Consider the following 18410-nt stretch of genomic DNA (forward strand, 5'->3'; position numbering starts at 1 on the left):
CACAGTATATCCTATGTTATATCTGGGCATCCAATCATATCATAAACTTTAAAAAGATTGTAAGTTTTGTGCAGGGGATTGTTATTTGATGTGTGTAAGTGTGGAAAAAACAAACACACCTCAGAGAGTACAAACTACTTTTTAAATTAGAGTAGGACTAATGATCGTATTGCTATGTACTTGTATCGAACAAAGCATGTCATATCAGTTGAAGTACATTAGCTATGAGCCGTTGGAAAACAGCAGCAGCTCCATCTGGTAACAAGCAGTTCTGTAAACGCAGCACGAGATGAGCTCATCCTAGAGTTAAAGGACCTGCAATTACAGCCTCCAACAGCAGCCACTTGATCACATCCAAGTACTCAAAGCCAGTCCAAGAGAGCTCACATTAGACCCTTTGACAATTGTAATCTGTGCATGTGCGATTTGCTTTAAGTCACGGGGTAATTTGTGATAAACAGAGCATCTCTCTTATTAACTTAGAATGGAAGCAGTTGGAATATAAGAAAAAAGAAAAAAATGTCATCAGGCAAAACGTTTTGTGTGTGGACAGCATCCTCATCTGCATAACGTTTCATTGAGTGTGATAAAGTGCGCCACAAATAAAATAATAAATAGCATTTGCAGCAGATATTTAGGTATTAACTGATTTATTTATGCATATATATTGAGGTATTGAGTGATCTATTTATTCATTCATTTTTAATTATTGCAGAGTTGCAAAGAGAGCAATGACAAAAATGACCATTTTTTTGTTCAACTTTATTTAGATCAAACATTGTTTTGGGGTTCACAAACATGTCAGTAAAATGTATAAAAGTCTTTTAACAGGAGTTTCCACCAATACTTAAGATTTCATATTTAGAAGTTCTTACACAATTTCAGTTTTCAATAAGCTTCACTATGATGAGGCAGCTCTTGATATCTGTACCAGGGTTTTTCAACCACACTTGTGAGACATTGTCAGGTGTGCTGTGGGAAATTATTCTCTTTCACCTAATTGGTCTGAAAAACATTTTTGAAAACTAACACTCTTGACATTTGACAACACATATTATAAAAGTGTATTATCAATTGATTTACTAATCCATCCATCCGTCCATTTTCAGACCCGTTTGATCCTGTTTTTCAGGCTCACGGGGGTCTGCTGGTGCCTATCTCCAGCTCACACTGGGCGCTATAGGCGGGGGTACACCCTGGACAGGACGCCAGTTCATCGCATGGTAACACAGGCACACACAACCACTCACATTCACATTCACGCCTACGGGTAATTTATAAACTCCAATCAACCTAACAGTCATGTTTTGTTTTCGATTGTGGGAGGAAGCCAGAGTACCCAGAGGAAACCCACGCAGCACGGGGAGAACATGGACTTAAGTGTCCACCCCAGGGCTTGAACCCAGGACCTTAATAATAATAATAATAATAATAATAAATATAATATTAAAAAAACATTATGTAAAAAAAAACCAAAGGTTTAACAGAATAAAGTTTAATTGTAGTTCTTCTAATCATATAATTTTTTTAATTTATATTCAAAACACTGTTGAGAACGCCTGCATATCGTTAATTACATTTTATTTGAAAAAATAAATGTACAAAATCGCAATAGATTTTCTAATTGTTGTTTTATTAGAAATAAGAAATATAAAAAAATAATTAAAAAACAATTTGTGTTTATTTGATTCCTATCCAAGCCACTTTGAAAAGAATGACAGTATATTGTTAATATAGGCTACAAATTTTTTTTCTTTACATTTTTGGTTGGTGACGTTCCTTGGGATTCAATGAAAAGATGTACCTTGGCTCAAAAAATGTTTAAAAACACTGATCTGTACAGTAAAGGCTCAAACATTGACCCCTGACGTCACAGCCCCAGCAGTTCATTCAAATGCAGCCAAGCTACAGCAAAGAGGAGAGTGTAACAGAGGAGCTCTCAGGAGGAACAAGAGGCTTCTCTGCACATCACATGCATCAGCAGTGCATGGAAACTCCAGCAGGAAACGGGTACTTGATCTTGGCCTTAGACATCTTCATCATCAAGCCCTTTTTACACTAAAGTCTTTATTCACTCAGGTGTGAAATGAGATGAAATGCTTTAGAAAAGCAAATTATGTCTTCAGATGAAGATGAATTATCACAGGATAAAGAATGTGCATGGAGGCAAAAAGCAGAAAAGGATCCGTAATGATTTCTTATCAAATTGTGAATAAGCGACTCCATTTGTGTGAAACTCAATCTGGCCCTTAGAGCATCCCCTTCCAGAAGACAATATATGAATGTGTGAATTCAGTTTTAGATATTTCAGTTCCTTTCACATTTACAAATTCAATGAAAGTCCACAATATTTGCAGTTTTCCCCTGCCATTAACGTTATCACACAACTGCAGTCGATTTGAATCAAAAAACAGTGGAAACATCTCTACGTTAAATCCTGAAACTTCTCACAAACAATCCCAAAAATTACACAAATATGTATCAAAATCAAAACATTTTCAAGTGAAGATCCTGAAGGGATTTATATTTGTCATGTGTGAAAGAGAAGATTTATTGGTCCTGAATCAAATCCAAAGCAAACCTGGAAATTGGTACTTCACTACTGTGTTTGGATTGTTCCGGATTGATCCTGCCTGTTGGTGTAGAAGAGTTAATTGGCCAATAAGAGCAATGCATAAAGTCAAATCACTGGTGCAACGTTATAATAAATAAATAAATAAACATAAACAAATCCAAATAAAATGTGGAGATGACGACAAACACTTCAATATATCCCATTAAAGGAACCAGAGTTGGTGTTATGCATCAGCTCGAGAGTTGTCTGAATACCAAAATGAGTAACCACAATACGATACCAGACAAAGTATCACGGCTCTGGGTAATATCTCGATACTGAAGCCTTTTTTTATTATTATTTTTATGAACTGCAATGTCTTTGTACAAGTTAGAAATACTTATTAATTACTTATAGTGTTGTTTGGTGCATGATAAGAGTACATGAACAAAAGTATATAAGCAATAAAAATAAATAAATAAATCAATGAAGTTAGAATTTACATGTTTGAAATTAAAAAATTATCATTCAGTTTCCTTTTTACGTCAATTTATGTTTAACTAATATAAATAATCTACTTAGGAGAACAAATCCACTGTCTTTAAAAAAAATTAAAAAAAATGCTATTTGACAATTATGCTTCTTCTCCAACATAATAATCAATAGAGGATAAAATACAATAAACAGGAACTGATTCCCTGAGAAAACTATATTTGTATGCATTTTCTGAGAGACGTCACTGGTGTTTTATGAGATTGGATGTGATCCCTCCTTTGTAAATATTATTTGAACACTGTAAATCGCTCAGAGTCCATGCGAAAAAACAAAAAACAAAGTGTTCCTCCATTGGCTCCTATAGCTGGTGACAGCGCCTGCACAGTAGATCTCCTATTGCTTTACCGTCTCTGCCTCGTTTAAAGCCAAAATTGTTCCAAATGGGACTTTTGGAGTTTCATACTATTTTGGAGGAAAGTAGATGCAGCGAAAACTGGTACCGGTAGTATCGTAATCCGCAGTAGTACTGTCATGTAGAATATCTGGTATAGTAGGAACCGTTACAATTTTGGCACCACGGGGTACCGTGTAATGTGGGTATCGTGCAACTATAATCAGCTCAGGTTGGTGCTCCTTGTTTCTTGTGATCAACTTGAGTGTGTTGACCGCTGCCCACATGTAAAATATATATTTTTTTTACTGCTCTCACAAAAGCTGTGTAAAGTCTGTAATCGTACATTTTCCAACAATTATTGTTTGCCTCGCACCAGGAACGAGCTCAAACAAGCACAGACGGCATGAAAACTGGAGCAACACCGCAAAGCCTGGAGAGGGAAAAGCACTGCAGTGGTTTGCTTTACATACTGTATCAGTATGTGCACAGTAGGGCACAATAATGTTGAAGTTGCAAGTTGACACCTCTGAGCTACTTTATTGTGTTCATATATTTGTAAAACACTCAATCACTTCACATCACTGTTGTGGAAGAAGCTGGTGTCTGATCAAACAGCAGAGCTGAGCTCAGGCCAACAAATACAGCAAAAGCCCCCCCCCCCCCCCGACCCTTTATAACAGCCAAGATTAAGATTCCAAATCTGGGCCGGAACAAGAAGAATACAGCGCAGGAGGAAAACTGCGCTGTTTTCCTCCTGCATCCTGCAACTCAAAGCATCCTCCTCTGCTTTGAGTTGTAGGCGAGGGAATGGATTTAGTTTTGGTCCACAGCAGCAGGTCCAGCCGTAGCAGAGCATGCAGAGTGAAGCCTCCTACGGCTGGACCTGCTGCTGTGGACCAAAACTAAATCCATTCCCTCGCCTACAACTCAAAGCAGAGGAGGAAAAATAGTCAATGCTTCCTCTCAGTGTTTGGCTTTCAGCAGTTTCAAGAGCTCAGAAGGATGAAGCATGAGTATAAGACTACCTGCATGCGTTTTGGAGGAGTATTCATTCAATCTTATTGCTGAGTGAGAATTTGTACGTGCTAGGGGTGTGGATGCATTGCCAAAAATCCAATGATATTAGGGATGCACCGAAATGAAAAGTTGTGGCCGAAGCTGAAGCCGTATAAAATCTAAACGTTTTGCCGAATACCGAATGCGGTTAAGTTTTTCACTATTTTTTTTTAATAGTGCATAAATAGCCTACAATACATTTTTAGACATGTTTTTTAAAGAAAGTAAATGTTTATTGAATATTCTGACATTTTTTAGATATTCCAGTAGCCTTTGCTTTTCAAAAAAAGCACAACAAAGTTTTTAATTTATATTAGCCCTTCAAATAAAACAAAACATGCATTCCAAAAAAAAACTAAAGTGCATTAAAGGGGAGGTGTGATGAAAAAAATCACTTTATAATGGTTTTGCTACAGTGATATACATCCCTTTAGCCTTATTCAGAGGCCCAAAGTTGAAAAAGTTCTGTTTCTTCCCTCCCTTGTTATTCCACATTTTGTAAAAAGTAAGCTTTAAATGGGCGAGTTGGATTTTGCCCACATTGGCAGGTGACGTCACCGAACACGCCTAGAATGTGAGCTCCTCCCCCTCCAACTATCTAACAGCTAAAACAAACACTGCGGTTTAATACAGAATATATATTATACTTTATAGCCATACATGTAAATGCAAACTGCACTACTGGACGCCCAAACGGCACTACTTTTTCTGCTGCCGATCGTGTTGGGAGTCACTGCTTGGAGCCACGGACCCATTGTTTATACATATAAACTGTTAGCACTCTGTGCTAATGCTACACCAGCCTATGCAGCAAGACCCAACATCGCTTGTGAACTGAGGAAGAAACGATGAGGATGTTTATGGATTTGTGATTTGTGTGCGGAAAGGAGGAGCTGTTGTTGCTGCTGCTCTGCAGCAATGCGCACACACTTTTCCGACTCAAAATCACTGCACGTTGTTTTGATTGTGTCACACGCTACTATTCGGTCTAAACCAAGGGCCGAATGTGGATTTTTTTGCAATATCCGGCCGAATATATTCGGTTACTGAATATACGTTGCATCCCTGGACGATATGATACAATTTGCATGTCATTATACAATATATCGCGATACTAAACAATACGATATACATCGCAATATCAATAATTACCAATTTCACCTTTACAAGTACAAAATAGTATGAAATACAATTTATTTTAAATTAAATTTGCGAGAACAAGTAAATGGTAACTAATGAAGGTGTAACAATACATGTATTTGTATTGAACCGTTTCGGTACAGGACGTTCGGTTCGGGTACAAGGTTGTACACGGGTGAGTTTCTGGAACGAAACGGAAGTTGCATGTGTTTACTTCCGCCTACAGCCCGTGTACCTTATGGCTAACGCTAGCGAGAAAACAGAGCTGGAGGACCCTCCCCTGTCGCTAAAGTCTCCTGCTTGGAAACACTTTGGCTTCCGGGTGAAATACTGCAACGTTGTTCAGCTGAGGTCGAGTATGTTTCCGGGAACACGACGAACATGCTAACTCACTTGAAACGGCACCACCCAAGTGCTAATATCAGCCAAAGCTATAACAACTGCCATCGGAGTCTTTATAGCAGCGGATAAAAGCTATTAACAAGCTGTGAGGAGATCATTTTTTTAAATAATATTTTATTTATTTTTTGTTTGAGAATATCATTGTTACCAGGCAGCACTTTACAACAGTATAGTATTTTTTTTTTTAAACTTTATTTTCACATTCTGTATAATGTTAAATACATTGTTTATTTACTAAAGTTTTGAATGAACAAGCAAATTTATGTTTTGCATTTGTAACTGCCAGCAGATCTGCACTTACTGCAGACAATGTGGACAAGTAAAGGGCTACATGCTGGAACTGTGCTGTACTTTTTGTTTGTTAAAAGCTGTGAGCTTATTTCTATAATATTTAATGTATTTTTTGTTTGAGAATCTTATTACTAGGCAGCACACAAGTATAGTATTTTTTTTAACCTTATTTTCATGTTCTGTATAATGTTGAATACATTGTTGGTTTACTAAAGTTTCGAATAAACAACAAGCAAATTTATGTTTCATATTTTGTTCCATACTGTACCGAAAATGAACCAAACCGTGACCTCAAAATCGAGGTACGTATCGAACCGTGATTTTTGTGTATTGTTACACCCCTAGTAACTAACCAAGTACCAATATCAAAAACAAGTGGTATGTTTATCAAACTGTCAATTTACATTTTTCAAAAAAGTTTCACTTTGGCCTCTACAACAGATTTTAGTTCTGTTAAGTTCTTAAATTCTTTCAAAAAAAAGTTACCACATACATCTATAAAGTGCCCACTATGTTATATGAAAATAAAGTACAATCAACTTCCAAGCACTGATGCCTAGTGACCAGGCGTTTAGGTGATATGCAATGAAATGTTTCTTTTTTCCGTTTACAAAAATCATGATTAAAAGGTTGTTTTTTTTTTTAACGATACAATAATTACACATTGAAATATCTCAACAAATATATCGCAAAATTGACTCAGCAATAGGGTTGCAAAACACAGGAAAATTTCCAGTAACATTACAGGGGAACTTAAGCTACAGAAATTTGGGAATATTTAAAAATCTAAACTTTTCATGGGGATTATCTAAGAATTAACTGGGAATTGGGAGTAATGTTAAACACCTGATGAATGAAACATTTCCAGCCCTGCCCCCCAGTTTGGGAACCACCATCTTAGAAGATGGTCAAAAATATTTTACCAACTAAATTTAACATTCCTGTTCAGGTCCAACCTTCAATTTTGCAAATTTGAAAATTCCTGGAATTTTTTTTAACCCTATTGAAATGTTTTTGAATTATAATATTTGGAATGGATGCTAGAAATTGTTGTTTGGATAGGATACAATTATTTAAGTTTCCTAAAATATTTCCCATGAAAAGTTTATATATTTGAATATTCCAAGAATTCCCAAGCTTTCGGGTAAATTCCCGTGGACATTTACCGGATATTTTCTGCACATTTGCAACCCTACTCAGCACAGCAACAGCAAACTGGTATACTTTGGTGTTGGAATCACGACTTGGCAACAAATCTTCAGGTAGGCGGAGCTGTGGTGTTTAAAGCATGACCTCAATGGGATCAAGTATAGACACGTGGCTTTGGAACTAACAGAGGTATTCACACTGTGCTGTAACCAAGAGGACAACATAGTAACCCTGCTGTTACATTCTATCTGCACAGTGAAAACTTTCTATTGCATGACTCAAAGGGAAGATAAATAACCTGATAAATGCTGGTGTTTTCCACCTTTTGTTTCACTGTCCTTGAGCTGCTACAGTATTATAAATGGTGCTGCTGTTAAAGAATCGCATGCCTTCTGATTTTGCCTCAACAACACGTGTCAGACCTCACAGGTTGACGTAATGATGATCATGACAGGTTAACCCAAGTAGGCCGAGTAGGTAAACAAAGCCCTTTTTACAATCCGTTACATAACAGGTTACCATGGAGACTCAAAGGAAATGATGAGAGTGCTTTCCACATAGCAGAAGCAAGGAAAGAGGCCAGAGCAGAAATCATCCCTGGAGTTCTCAACAGAATGGAATCAGTGTCCCACTGGGAATCATTTCCCACACTCATGAAAATTCCAACCCTCAACCGAAGTGACTCGTGGTAACTGCATGGCATTTTAAGTTAGACTTTTTCCTGCTGCCAAGTAAACCTGTAACAGTGAATTCAAATAAATGACATTCAGAAATTCACACAGATTGAATTCAAATGAGCAGCATGTCCAAATGTGTTTTTCAGATTTTGATGCCATTACTGACTTACCAGCACGTGATTTGTTTGCACATGCTGCCAGTTGATCATGTTATCAACAACTTTACACACAAAAATGAGAGTAAAAACTGCACAGACCAGCCCCCCAATGATGGAAGGAAACTATTTAGCATCTTTCTCACTGAGTCTTATCTTTCTTTTATTGGTTGTTTGGCTTCACTTCTCCAATAAAGAACCACAAACTGCTGTCAGTGAAAGTGTGTCCTCAAAAGCCACAATACTGAAGGAACTAAGAAAGTTGGCTACAATACTTGGATTGTTTGGAGAGGCATTTTAAATGTATGCTTCTTCATAAGCCTATTTTTGCCCCAACTTGCAAATCTTAACAAATTTTGCAAATAATGCCAGAAGCAGTCAAATGATCAGCTGCAGGACAGCGACTCTGCACTAAGCAGATCAGATCCTGATTGCTTGTTTCATCATGGTTTTTCTAAAAAATGGGGGTGCATTTAGACCAACTGTCCAGTGTTTTCTTTGTCATCTGCTTACATTCAGTGGGATATGTTTTCTGTTCTGAGGTCTCAGTCAAAAAGGAAATGAGGACAAAGATATGGCATCTCAGGTGAGTAAAGTGTCTGGGCTGATGGTTCACATCAGCTGCTCGATGAGAGAAGCAACATTCACTAAAAACACCAGAGAAGTCACTAGAATTGTCTCTTAAAAAAAAAAAAAAAAGAAAAAAAAGTCAGACACAAGGCGATAACATTTCAACACTGCTGACCAAACCAGATTAATGCATAATATATGGTGTACAGTAGTCATTTGAAAGTGGAATGTTTTCATTCAAAAGCAACATTTGGGGCCTGTATTGCAAAGGTGGATTTCCGGGATTTATTCTGCGTCCTGTACTATAACGCTTGTTAACTTCTTACAGGGGTAAATCACCATGGTAACTTACGCTGAGTGGCGAACATGGTCGGGAGCACGTTAAGTGCTACGATAAGTTCCTATCCAGTATAAGCCCCGTCTCCTGAGCCCAATAATGGGCGGGTCATTCTCTGAACACGTTGCTGCGTGGATCTGATGTGACAGCTGATAGGAGAGAGGAGAAATAATATTTAGGCATTATCAGTGTTCTTTCCTTCCTGCTTTTTCTGTTGTTTTTGGTCTTAATTGTGGATTTTAAATCTTCACATTTTTAAAGAATTATTCCTCAATTGTGATGCAAGTTGCTCTGCACGGTTTGTGATTGGAATGACACTGCGATCTCCACCCTTTTATGTGAGCATGCACGTAGTCAGGCTGAAATCACCTGAGTTAAGTGAATGTGTTCGTAGTAAAGCTTTCTATAATCGAGCAGCCCTACTGCAAATGCTTCTCCTTTCCCTGAAGACAATCAGGGAAATACCAGACAATACTTATTCACTGCTTTAGACGCCCTGCGAAATCACAAATGCTCCATTTATTTTTAGACACACATGAAAGAAAAAGACCCAGAGAGAAAAAAAGCAGGCGACGCCCTCCTGTCAGACTGTTTCGCACCCACCCAGTTCACATTAGTGCCTTTTTGGGATTTTTTTTACAATCTGCAGCAGCTCTGCTGGCCTGAAGGGAAAACCAGTTGAGAACAGAATGCAAATTCATCCCCAGCTGACAAACACAAGCAGAAAGTGCCCCGACTTGCCTGCTCTGATGGACTTCCTGCTTCCTTTAGTGCCAGAGCTGTAGTCAACCTTATCTCAGTTGGTTTCACTGAAGAAACGTTTCCCTGTTTTCTGCAGTAAACTAACAGGAAGGTTATCTGTAGATGATGATTTAAATGTTTGTGCAAGCAAGCAGAATCATTTTGAGTGTAATGTTGCACAATCAAGCCGTTCTGCTTTCATCATTGCCCTCATGCGGTTTCATGCTCTGACCTTTTTGGTGCAAAATCAACACATGCACGCACAGAGAGAGAGCTGCCGGGGGACAAAACTGTTTTCAGAGAATCCAGTTCTTGGTTCCCTAAAAAGACCTGACTATTCCTTTTTTCAGGAAAATTGATAAATAGGACAAGGAACAGTTATTATAAATGTTCACACAGTTGGAAAAAAAAAATAAAACTAGAAACAAATCCAACATGGAGAAAAACCTCAAACGATATAGATGCAAATGCAATTCACTCTGCTTCGTTTAATCTAGACTGAACCCAGAAATTACATAATTATCATTATTTTTTAATTTTTTATTACATACTAAACTAGATTCTCCGTCTCTCCACCTTTGTCATTTTTCTGTAATGCACAAAATATACTTTACATTTGTCAAACTTGCATCTGGATGAGCCACATTTTTCTGGCTGAAAATGACTGCTCACCTTTGGTTCCACCCCATCGGTTAATTTAAAGTAGTACTTTTCAAAGGTTTTCTTTTTTTTTTTTTTTGTGCACACCTTTTTGCTTGATGTGGAAAACTCTGGTATTTTTTCCACTGAAAAGAGCCCGGCCTGCTTCATTGTTTACTGTTGAAACACCAGCATGTTCAATAAATCCCATCCTTCATTACAGAGGTTCTTAACTGGTGGGTTTAGACCCAAAGGTGTGTCATAAGCCTGTTTTAAATGACATGACAAACACAGTGTGCTGCTAGGGGCACCTATTCTTCTTAAATCTTACCTAAATGTATTCTTAAATAAAAGTAGTCGTTACAATGTATTAACATGAAAAAAAACAGGGTCACTATATTCAATCTACACTACATATAAATTAATAATATACAACAATAAACCCCCGGCACCCATTGCAAATTATGTAATGTGTAGAAGATGCGAGACGCCAGACCCAACAATGCAGAAGAGTTGAGGCCACTATCAGAGCAACCTGGGCTCTCACAACACCTGAACAGTGCCACAGACTGATGGACTCCATGCCACACCGCATTGCTGCAGTAATTCAGGCAAAAGGAGCCCCAACTCAGTATTGAGTGCTGTACATGCTCATACTTTTACTGTTCATACTTTACAGTTGGCCAACATTAAAGTATTAAATCTATTTTTTGTATTGGTCTAAAGTAATATTCTAATTTTCTGAGATACTGAATTTGGGATTTTCATTAGTTGTCAGTTATAATCATCAAAATTAAAAGAAATAATCATTTGAAGTATGTAAGTCTGTGTTTAGTGAATGAAAATATATACAAGTTTCACTTTTTGAATGGAATTACTGAAATAAAGAAACTTTTTCATGATATTCTAATTTTATGACCAGCACCTGTATAAACACATGCCCTTTAGAACTCCCACCATCACTCCAACTAGAGGCACCACTCCTCACCAGCCATCAACCTGACCACAGCTCACTGGTGAGGACAGTTTGCCCAGACGTTGGTTGAGTGGCCCATGGACTAATTCCTTCTGACCTTGTGCTCCCTCACCTCTGAAGAGCAGCCGAGCATACAGAGTAAACAGAAGGTGGGTGAACTAAGTCGATGGGATTTCAGAACAGCTCAGAAAGCCCAGTGCACAGTGTTGTTCAGGTTATTCATGATGCAGGAGTGGTCACATTGTCGTAGTGTTGATATTTGCTGAAGTTGGACCTCACACACTGCTACAGGATTACAATAAGAGCCCTAAACCAGGAGTCCTACTTGTGGGCAAAATCAACATTGTAAAAAAAAAAAAAAAAAAATGAAACAAACAAGCAAAAGCAATTGCGCCATGTAAAAATTACAATATGCATCTTCATTAGTTCTTACTTTCTTTGCAGATTGTGTGGTATTTTAAAGACAAAGTTAAAAGTAATTCTTAAAAAATGCATATGCCAATATAAGAAAATGGAATTGTGGGTATTTTTGCTTTGATTTATTAATAAAATGCTTTACTAACAGAGTGGGAATTGAGCATTTGGTAATTGACTTTTTTGCAGCGTGCATGCGTCATGAACCACCCAAAATGATTGTAAGGGAAGTTTTTATGCTTAATCATCAACTGTCATCATTCATGCGTCCTTTATTACCTGCTGCTTATTTAATTTTTTATTTATTTTTTACCTCAGACAATGATTCGTCTGTTTAAATAATTATTACAACCTCTAACTCCTAATAAACCATGCAAGATGCTGAAATCTCTTTTCCCATTTTCAAATATCTGCAAATATTCTTAATGAGAGCATAAAGAAACAAATACAGGCTGTTTCTCTCGGATTCCCACAGTAAAATAACTTGAAACTGTTTCAGCCAAAAATCCTAAACACGGCTCTGCTGACTTTTTATTTTCTATGGTTTATTATGAGAGCTGAAATTTTCCAATAAAACAAATGCCAGTGGGAAATACAGTACATGTAAAGAGCTGGAAAATGCTACATGTTGAAGGGTTCAGGCTAGGTTCCCTTCTAGTAAATTCCAGTGGAAAGTCCAACCTCATGCAGCTCAGTCCTGGAGGCCCGCAGCGCAGGTTGGAAAGTGCATGCACGTGGGAAAAATCGAACTCTCCTCCTAAAATAATGGCTTTGATTAAACAAAGCCCACATTTAGGAATAAGCTTTAGGCCCAAACAAGCAGATGTTTGTGTAGGGATCCAACAGGTCAAAGCTGACTTTTGACCTAGGATTGAACTGTGAAGCATTCCTGCAATGGTCCGTCATGAACTGACTGCACAGTGGGTCAGAGTCTGTTGATTTGGTTTAATCATTATAATGAATAAACCAAACCATAAATCCTGTTCACCAATCTGGAAGATGGAACTATATACTAACCACACCATGGGCTGTCATAGCTTTTGTGGAAACCAGAGGTTGGTTTCTGACAGCACAAAAGCCTGGCAGGCTCTGCAAGCTCTAAAAAGGCAGAATGGAGCTACTTTTGGCTTTAAAGCCACAGTTTCCAAACCAGACAGCTTCCACCTAATGATAAGCTGGCTCCCTTTCCTCTGTCACACGCTGAAATGTATCTTAGTTACTAGTTTTTTTAACCATGTGACAACCTGTATGAATTCTTACAGACTTTTTCCTCTGGATCCATTTCTCCAGTTTTACATTAAACTCCTGAGTCACCTTCTTCTCACCTTTGTGTCACCCTTAGCTGTACTGTGCTGTTATCTGAATAACTGGAGCAGTACAGCTCTGATAAAAGTGTTTGAACTGATAAGTCCACCAAAAAACAGCCACACCACTTTACTCTTTGAAAGGGAATTGAAACACTCCAAAATACACTTTATTTAGTCCATTGGAGTCTTTTTTAAACATAATATGCATTAAACAAGTACTTGTTTCCTTTAAGTGAAAATGTTGCATATAATCTATTAACTGTTCTGCCATTTTGGTTGTGATGTATATTTATGGCAATCGTTACTACCAAGATGTGTGCTGCTTTGACGACAGTGCAGGTAATAATCAGCATTTAGCGATTGTGCCGGCCTGCTAGCTTAGCTTAGTAGCTAATTTGTTTATTTCAAAAATTAAGGCTGTGTTTGAAATGGCACACTTTGTACTAGGGATGTAACGATTCACTCAACTCCCGATACGATTCGATTCACGATACTGGGTTCACGATACGATTCTCTCACGATTTATTTTACAAAATGGGACTGTAGACAAATTTTTTTTTTTTTTGGAAAAAAACTAGAAAATACTGTATTATTTTTCTTTTATATTTCATTGTTAAAAGAATCCCTTGATAAACTATTCAAAACAATGCAATTTAACTAAAAATAAATCTTGAATGAAACAAATAAAGGAATAATACAAATGAAAATGAAGCCTATTCATTTAAATTCTGGTTCTATAATAAACAAAGCAAAACTGCATAATAGTTCTTTTTCTTTTTAAAAGTGCAACTGAAAATGTATTTTGTGCCTTAACAATAGGACTTTAAAAAAAAAACCATGATTACACTGATTTACGTCATATTTGTTTGGACCAGCAGAGGGCGCTGGTAACACAGTGGTCGGTTGGCATGCAGAAATTCTTGCAGTGAAGAAGAGAAGCTATGCTAGCAGACAGAGTTAATAGAAAAACGTTACTTTTACAGATATTCAAGTAATATTATAGATATTCTTTCGGTGCTAAAGGGGCAATGAATCATTTATTAACATATTTAAGAGTAGAAGGCGGCCAGAAAGAAAGTATTAGCAGACTCCGCCCGCCGCCTACAATTGTGCTGGTTAAAAAAAGTACTGCGATCCAATTTTCAGAAAATCGATATCAACCGTGATACCTATGAATCGATTTTTAACTGCCTTACGATTAATCGTTACATCCCTACTTTGTACTATACACTACAAACGCAATGAGTATATAGTGTCTACTATATACTACAAGTATGATTAGGAGTATTAGGATGATAACAAGACTGAACTATACTTCAAAGTTTCCCAAGATGCATTTTGGACCTACAACGACAAAAAGTGGAAGCACACTGAGGCTAAATTATATCTCTGTTTATTCGTCACCTATGAAAGTTCTGAAAGCATTTGAAGCAAGAGAACCTTTGGACATTTGATCCATAAAAGTCGAGTATACACATTTAATTCCGACATTTCTGAAATTTTCGGAGACCCGCCATTATGCTACTGACAAAACTTCCAGTTAACTTCAAAACAAGAGCCCTATTTATAAAAGCGGTAAAAAACTAATGTTTGATGTTTGGCTTGAAGCCGGTCCCAGGACGATTTTACATTCCGCTCGCAATGCATCATGGGGTGGTTGTGTGACAAGTGCACACTTAAAAAACTTCCCAATCTAGTATAAATCCGGGTATTTCTCGTGCACTCAATCTATCTAATGTGAACGAACTACATACTAATTTTGACATCTAACTTAGTATGAGTAGTACGTTAGAATGGCATTTTGAACACCACCTAAGTCATGGAAGTCTAAGTAGTGAAACTGTGAGAGGCTCACTTTATCACTCTATGCTGCTTTTTCTTTGCACTTGTTGTAGTGTGCATGTTGTGAACACAAATAGAACTGGATATTTCTATGCATGAAAAGGCTTGAATTGCTCTAAATGACAAAAATTCCACAAAACTAACATGTTTTATTACTAATTAATCAAAATGATATCCACATGTTGAAGTGTTTGACTTCCTCTTTAACTGCTCAGACAGGCAGCTACATGCTAAGCTAACCCAAACATGTGCGACTGATCACTGGGATGGAGTTCCTTCACATTCTGTTACCGTCTGCAATACGTGGAACGCAAAGATGGAGGAGGGAAACACTTGAACCTGAAAAGCTGCCAATGAAATGACAATGGTTAGAAGGAATATGAAACCGCCATTGCACAGACTGTCAACAAAGACACTTACAGTTAAAAAGCTGCACATGAACTGAGCCTTAATGGATTATGACTCAAGTTTGTACATTTATATTTTATCTGCCAGCAAACAAAGTATAATACAAGTCTGAAGATAGACACTTGTCATTAACTTATACACTTTGTTTTGCTAGACAATGATTGTCATGGTTTATGACTTTATGGTGTGTTTCCTTAATCCTGGAACACTCAGTATTAGGGAAATCCACAGTGCTAGAGCTCACAACAAAAATAAATTCTAAACATGAAATAAATAAATAAATAAATAAATAAAGGGGGGGGGGGGGGGGGGGGTCGAAAGGGAAAAAAAAGAAGAAAAAAAGCTAAATTAGAAACAACCTCAACCTGAAGCAGCAGAACTACAGAAAATATTGTAACATTTCCTTTTAAACAAGAGCCCAAAATATCTGTAACTTTGAAACGCATCTTTAAAGTTGTGCTTCCATTTTAGTGCAGAACAAGAGAAATGCATCACTGTGTGTGAAGGCATTTTGAAATGTTTTGGTGGACAGACGCATCATTAGCCTTCACTCACCTGCATTGTAAAACCTGTCCAACACTGTGGTCTCTCCAAAGTCCAGTTTTCCAAAGTTGACGGTGTCCAGTTTGCTGCCCACCGCCTCACACGCGTCCTTCAGGCTCTGGAGGGCCATGTTCTCCGCGTTGCTCTGCTGACTAACCTCTCCGTTCACCACATAGGCCACCGTCACCGGCCTGCTTTTGATCGAGTTCCCGGTGGAAAGCAAACCGCTGTCCATGGCACAGCTGACGGAGGTCGGGCTCAACACTCCGCCTCCGAGTACCGAGTCCTGCCAGAAAGTCCCAGCTGCTGGGACCCTGGTGCCCGGTTCCTTACCGACGGTTTCTCTGCTTGCACCGGCGCCTAAACACGGTACCGGTAAGGAAATCCCGTCCTGCTCCTGGCTCATCCTGGTCCTGATGGTGCTCAGAGTGTTATTAGAGTGTTAAAGCGGCTCCTCCGCCAGTCCTCCATGGAGAGCCAGCGTTACGCACGGGGCTCCCGCAGGTAAAGCTTCTGTTAGGGGGCGCACAGCGCTGCATGATGCATGTTTACAGCCCGAAGCAGATACGCTGCTCACATGCAGTCACCGCAGGACAAAAACACTACAAGAAACGCGTCCGAACCCGTTAATATCCTCCAAACAAACCCCCCACACTTCTCAAAGTTCACCAGCTCCGTGTTCAGTCCGGGCTACGCACGGAGGTGCGCACGCACGCACCGAGGCGTCTCTCACTGCCCGACTGTGTTATCTCCCAGACTCACGCACTGGGTGTGGAGACTGTGTGTGTGACAGGGCGGGGACTGGAGGACTGGAGCTGTGCATGTGGCGGTGTCAGTGCAGGAGTCTGTGTGTGCAGGAGCCTGTGTGTGTGTGTGAGTCTGTGTGTGTGTGAGTCTGTGTGTGCGTGAGTCTGTGCGCACTCCAGGAAAGGCTGAAAAAGAACCCTGATTCAGCAGCTTCGGAGGAAACACTCAGCAGTGCCAACACAGGCAGACTAAATAAAGAGCTACTGTGTGGACAGACTGCTAAAGCTGACAGTAAATATACTGCAAACACCTTCACTGCCATGTCATATTTACTGTTAGCCTACAATACAAGCATGGACGTTATGTTTGCTCTTTAAAAGTCAGACATAAATCTTCCTTTCACAATGATAAGTTACCCTCTTTCTGTTTATATCATGTTTTACACCGCTCTCAGCACCGTTTTATATGTTAACACTGCCATCTTATGGTAGAAATCTGTCATTACATAAATGATCTAAATTAGGTTTTCACCTTGGTTTGTAGTTTGTTTAAAATGGTAACTGGCTTGAGTGTTTTTCTTCTTTTTAAATTTGCTTCACAAAGAAAGCATTTGACATTACCTTCATGATGCAATAGATTTACGTGTAACCCTGGTTATGTGATTTCTTTTCTTCATTGACATCAAAGCAACACTAACTTGGCTTTAATTAAATTCGTCATGTATTTCTATTGTTTTGGACGCAAGAAAAACTAAATGTGTAAAAACTCACAGGATGTGGGTTGTCAATAAAAACACAAGAGAGTGCAACTAATCAAGACTTTATTTTCATGTTTAAGGTCATATTTGCCCATTTCTTTTAAACAATCCCATAAAAACACCCTCCCACCCCCAGCCTATCTTACCTTACCTTATTATGGTAAAGTATTAGGAAAGCACGGTAATGTTTATATTTGTGCTGTAATTATTTGGATTAGACTTCTTTCAGAATTTGGCATTTAGTTTTAAACTGAGTCTTTATGAGTGAAAGGGTTGGTATTTTATCTGACTTGTGTTTGTTTCTATAGATTTGGTCGAAATCAGATGTTTTGGTACAAAGTGTTCTACCCCAGAAAGCAGGCATAATTAAGGCCCTTATGCCTCTTATTTAAACCCTTATGATAAGGGTTTAAATGACTGAACTTTATTAAACAATATTTAATATAGGGCTATTTAATAGAAGAATATTTATTATGTCTGAAAGAAACACAAAAAACGGATACTTTACCATTGAAGAAAATAAGAAATAAAAATCAACAATGACTGTCAAACAGTAGATGCAAAAAATAATAATTCGTACTTCCCTTAGGGGAATTGAACCTCGGCCTGTGAGTAGACCACATCTTGCATAGTTTGTCATATTGTTGGTATTTATATACTCATGTTGATGTAGTTTGGTTAGTTAATATGTATGAAAACCATGAGTCATGTCGAGTTAAAAAACATGTTTCTTTATACACTTATAACGCAGTGTTAGGATGGTTTATGTTTGAGCAAAAATTTGAAGTGGTTATTGTGAATTAAGTGTTGTTATTC

General features: G+C 38.2%; 1 protein-coding gene across 1 annotated transcript in view; it reads right to left on the reverse strand.

Annotated features, from left to right (window-relative positions):
- The window catches only part of map3k5 (mitogen-activated protein kinase kinase kinase 5), an 87211-nt gene extending 70269 nt beyond the window's left edge, over positions 1-16942 (reverse strand). The window contains exon 1 of the mRNA XM_028439334.1: positions 16103-16942. Coding sequence (XP_028295135.1) covers positions 16103-16496 — 394 coding nt within the window. The 5' untranslated portion in view covers positions 16497-16942. The remainder of the gene's footprint in view (positions 1-16102) is intronic.
- Between the last annotated feature and the right edge of the window lie 1468 nt (positions 16943-18410).

This window comes from Gouania willdenowi, chromosome 24 (genome assembly GCF_900634775.1).
Source record: "Gouania willdenowi chromosome 24, fGouWil2.1, whole genome shotgun sequence".
NCBI classification, from domain to species: domain Eukaryota; kingdom Metazoa; phylum Chordata; class Actinopteri; order Blenniiformes; family Gobiesocidae; genus Gouania; species Gouania willdenowi.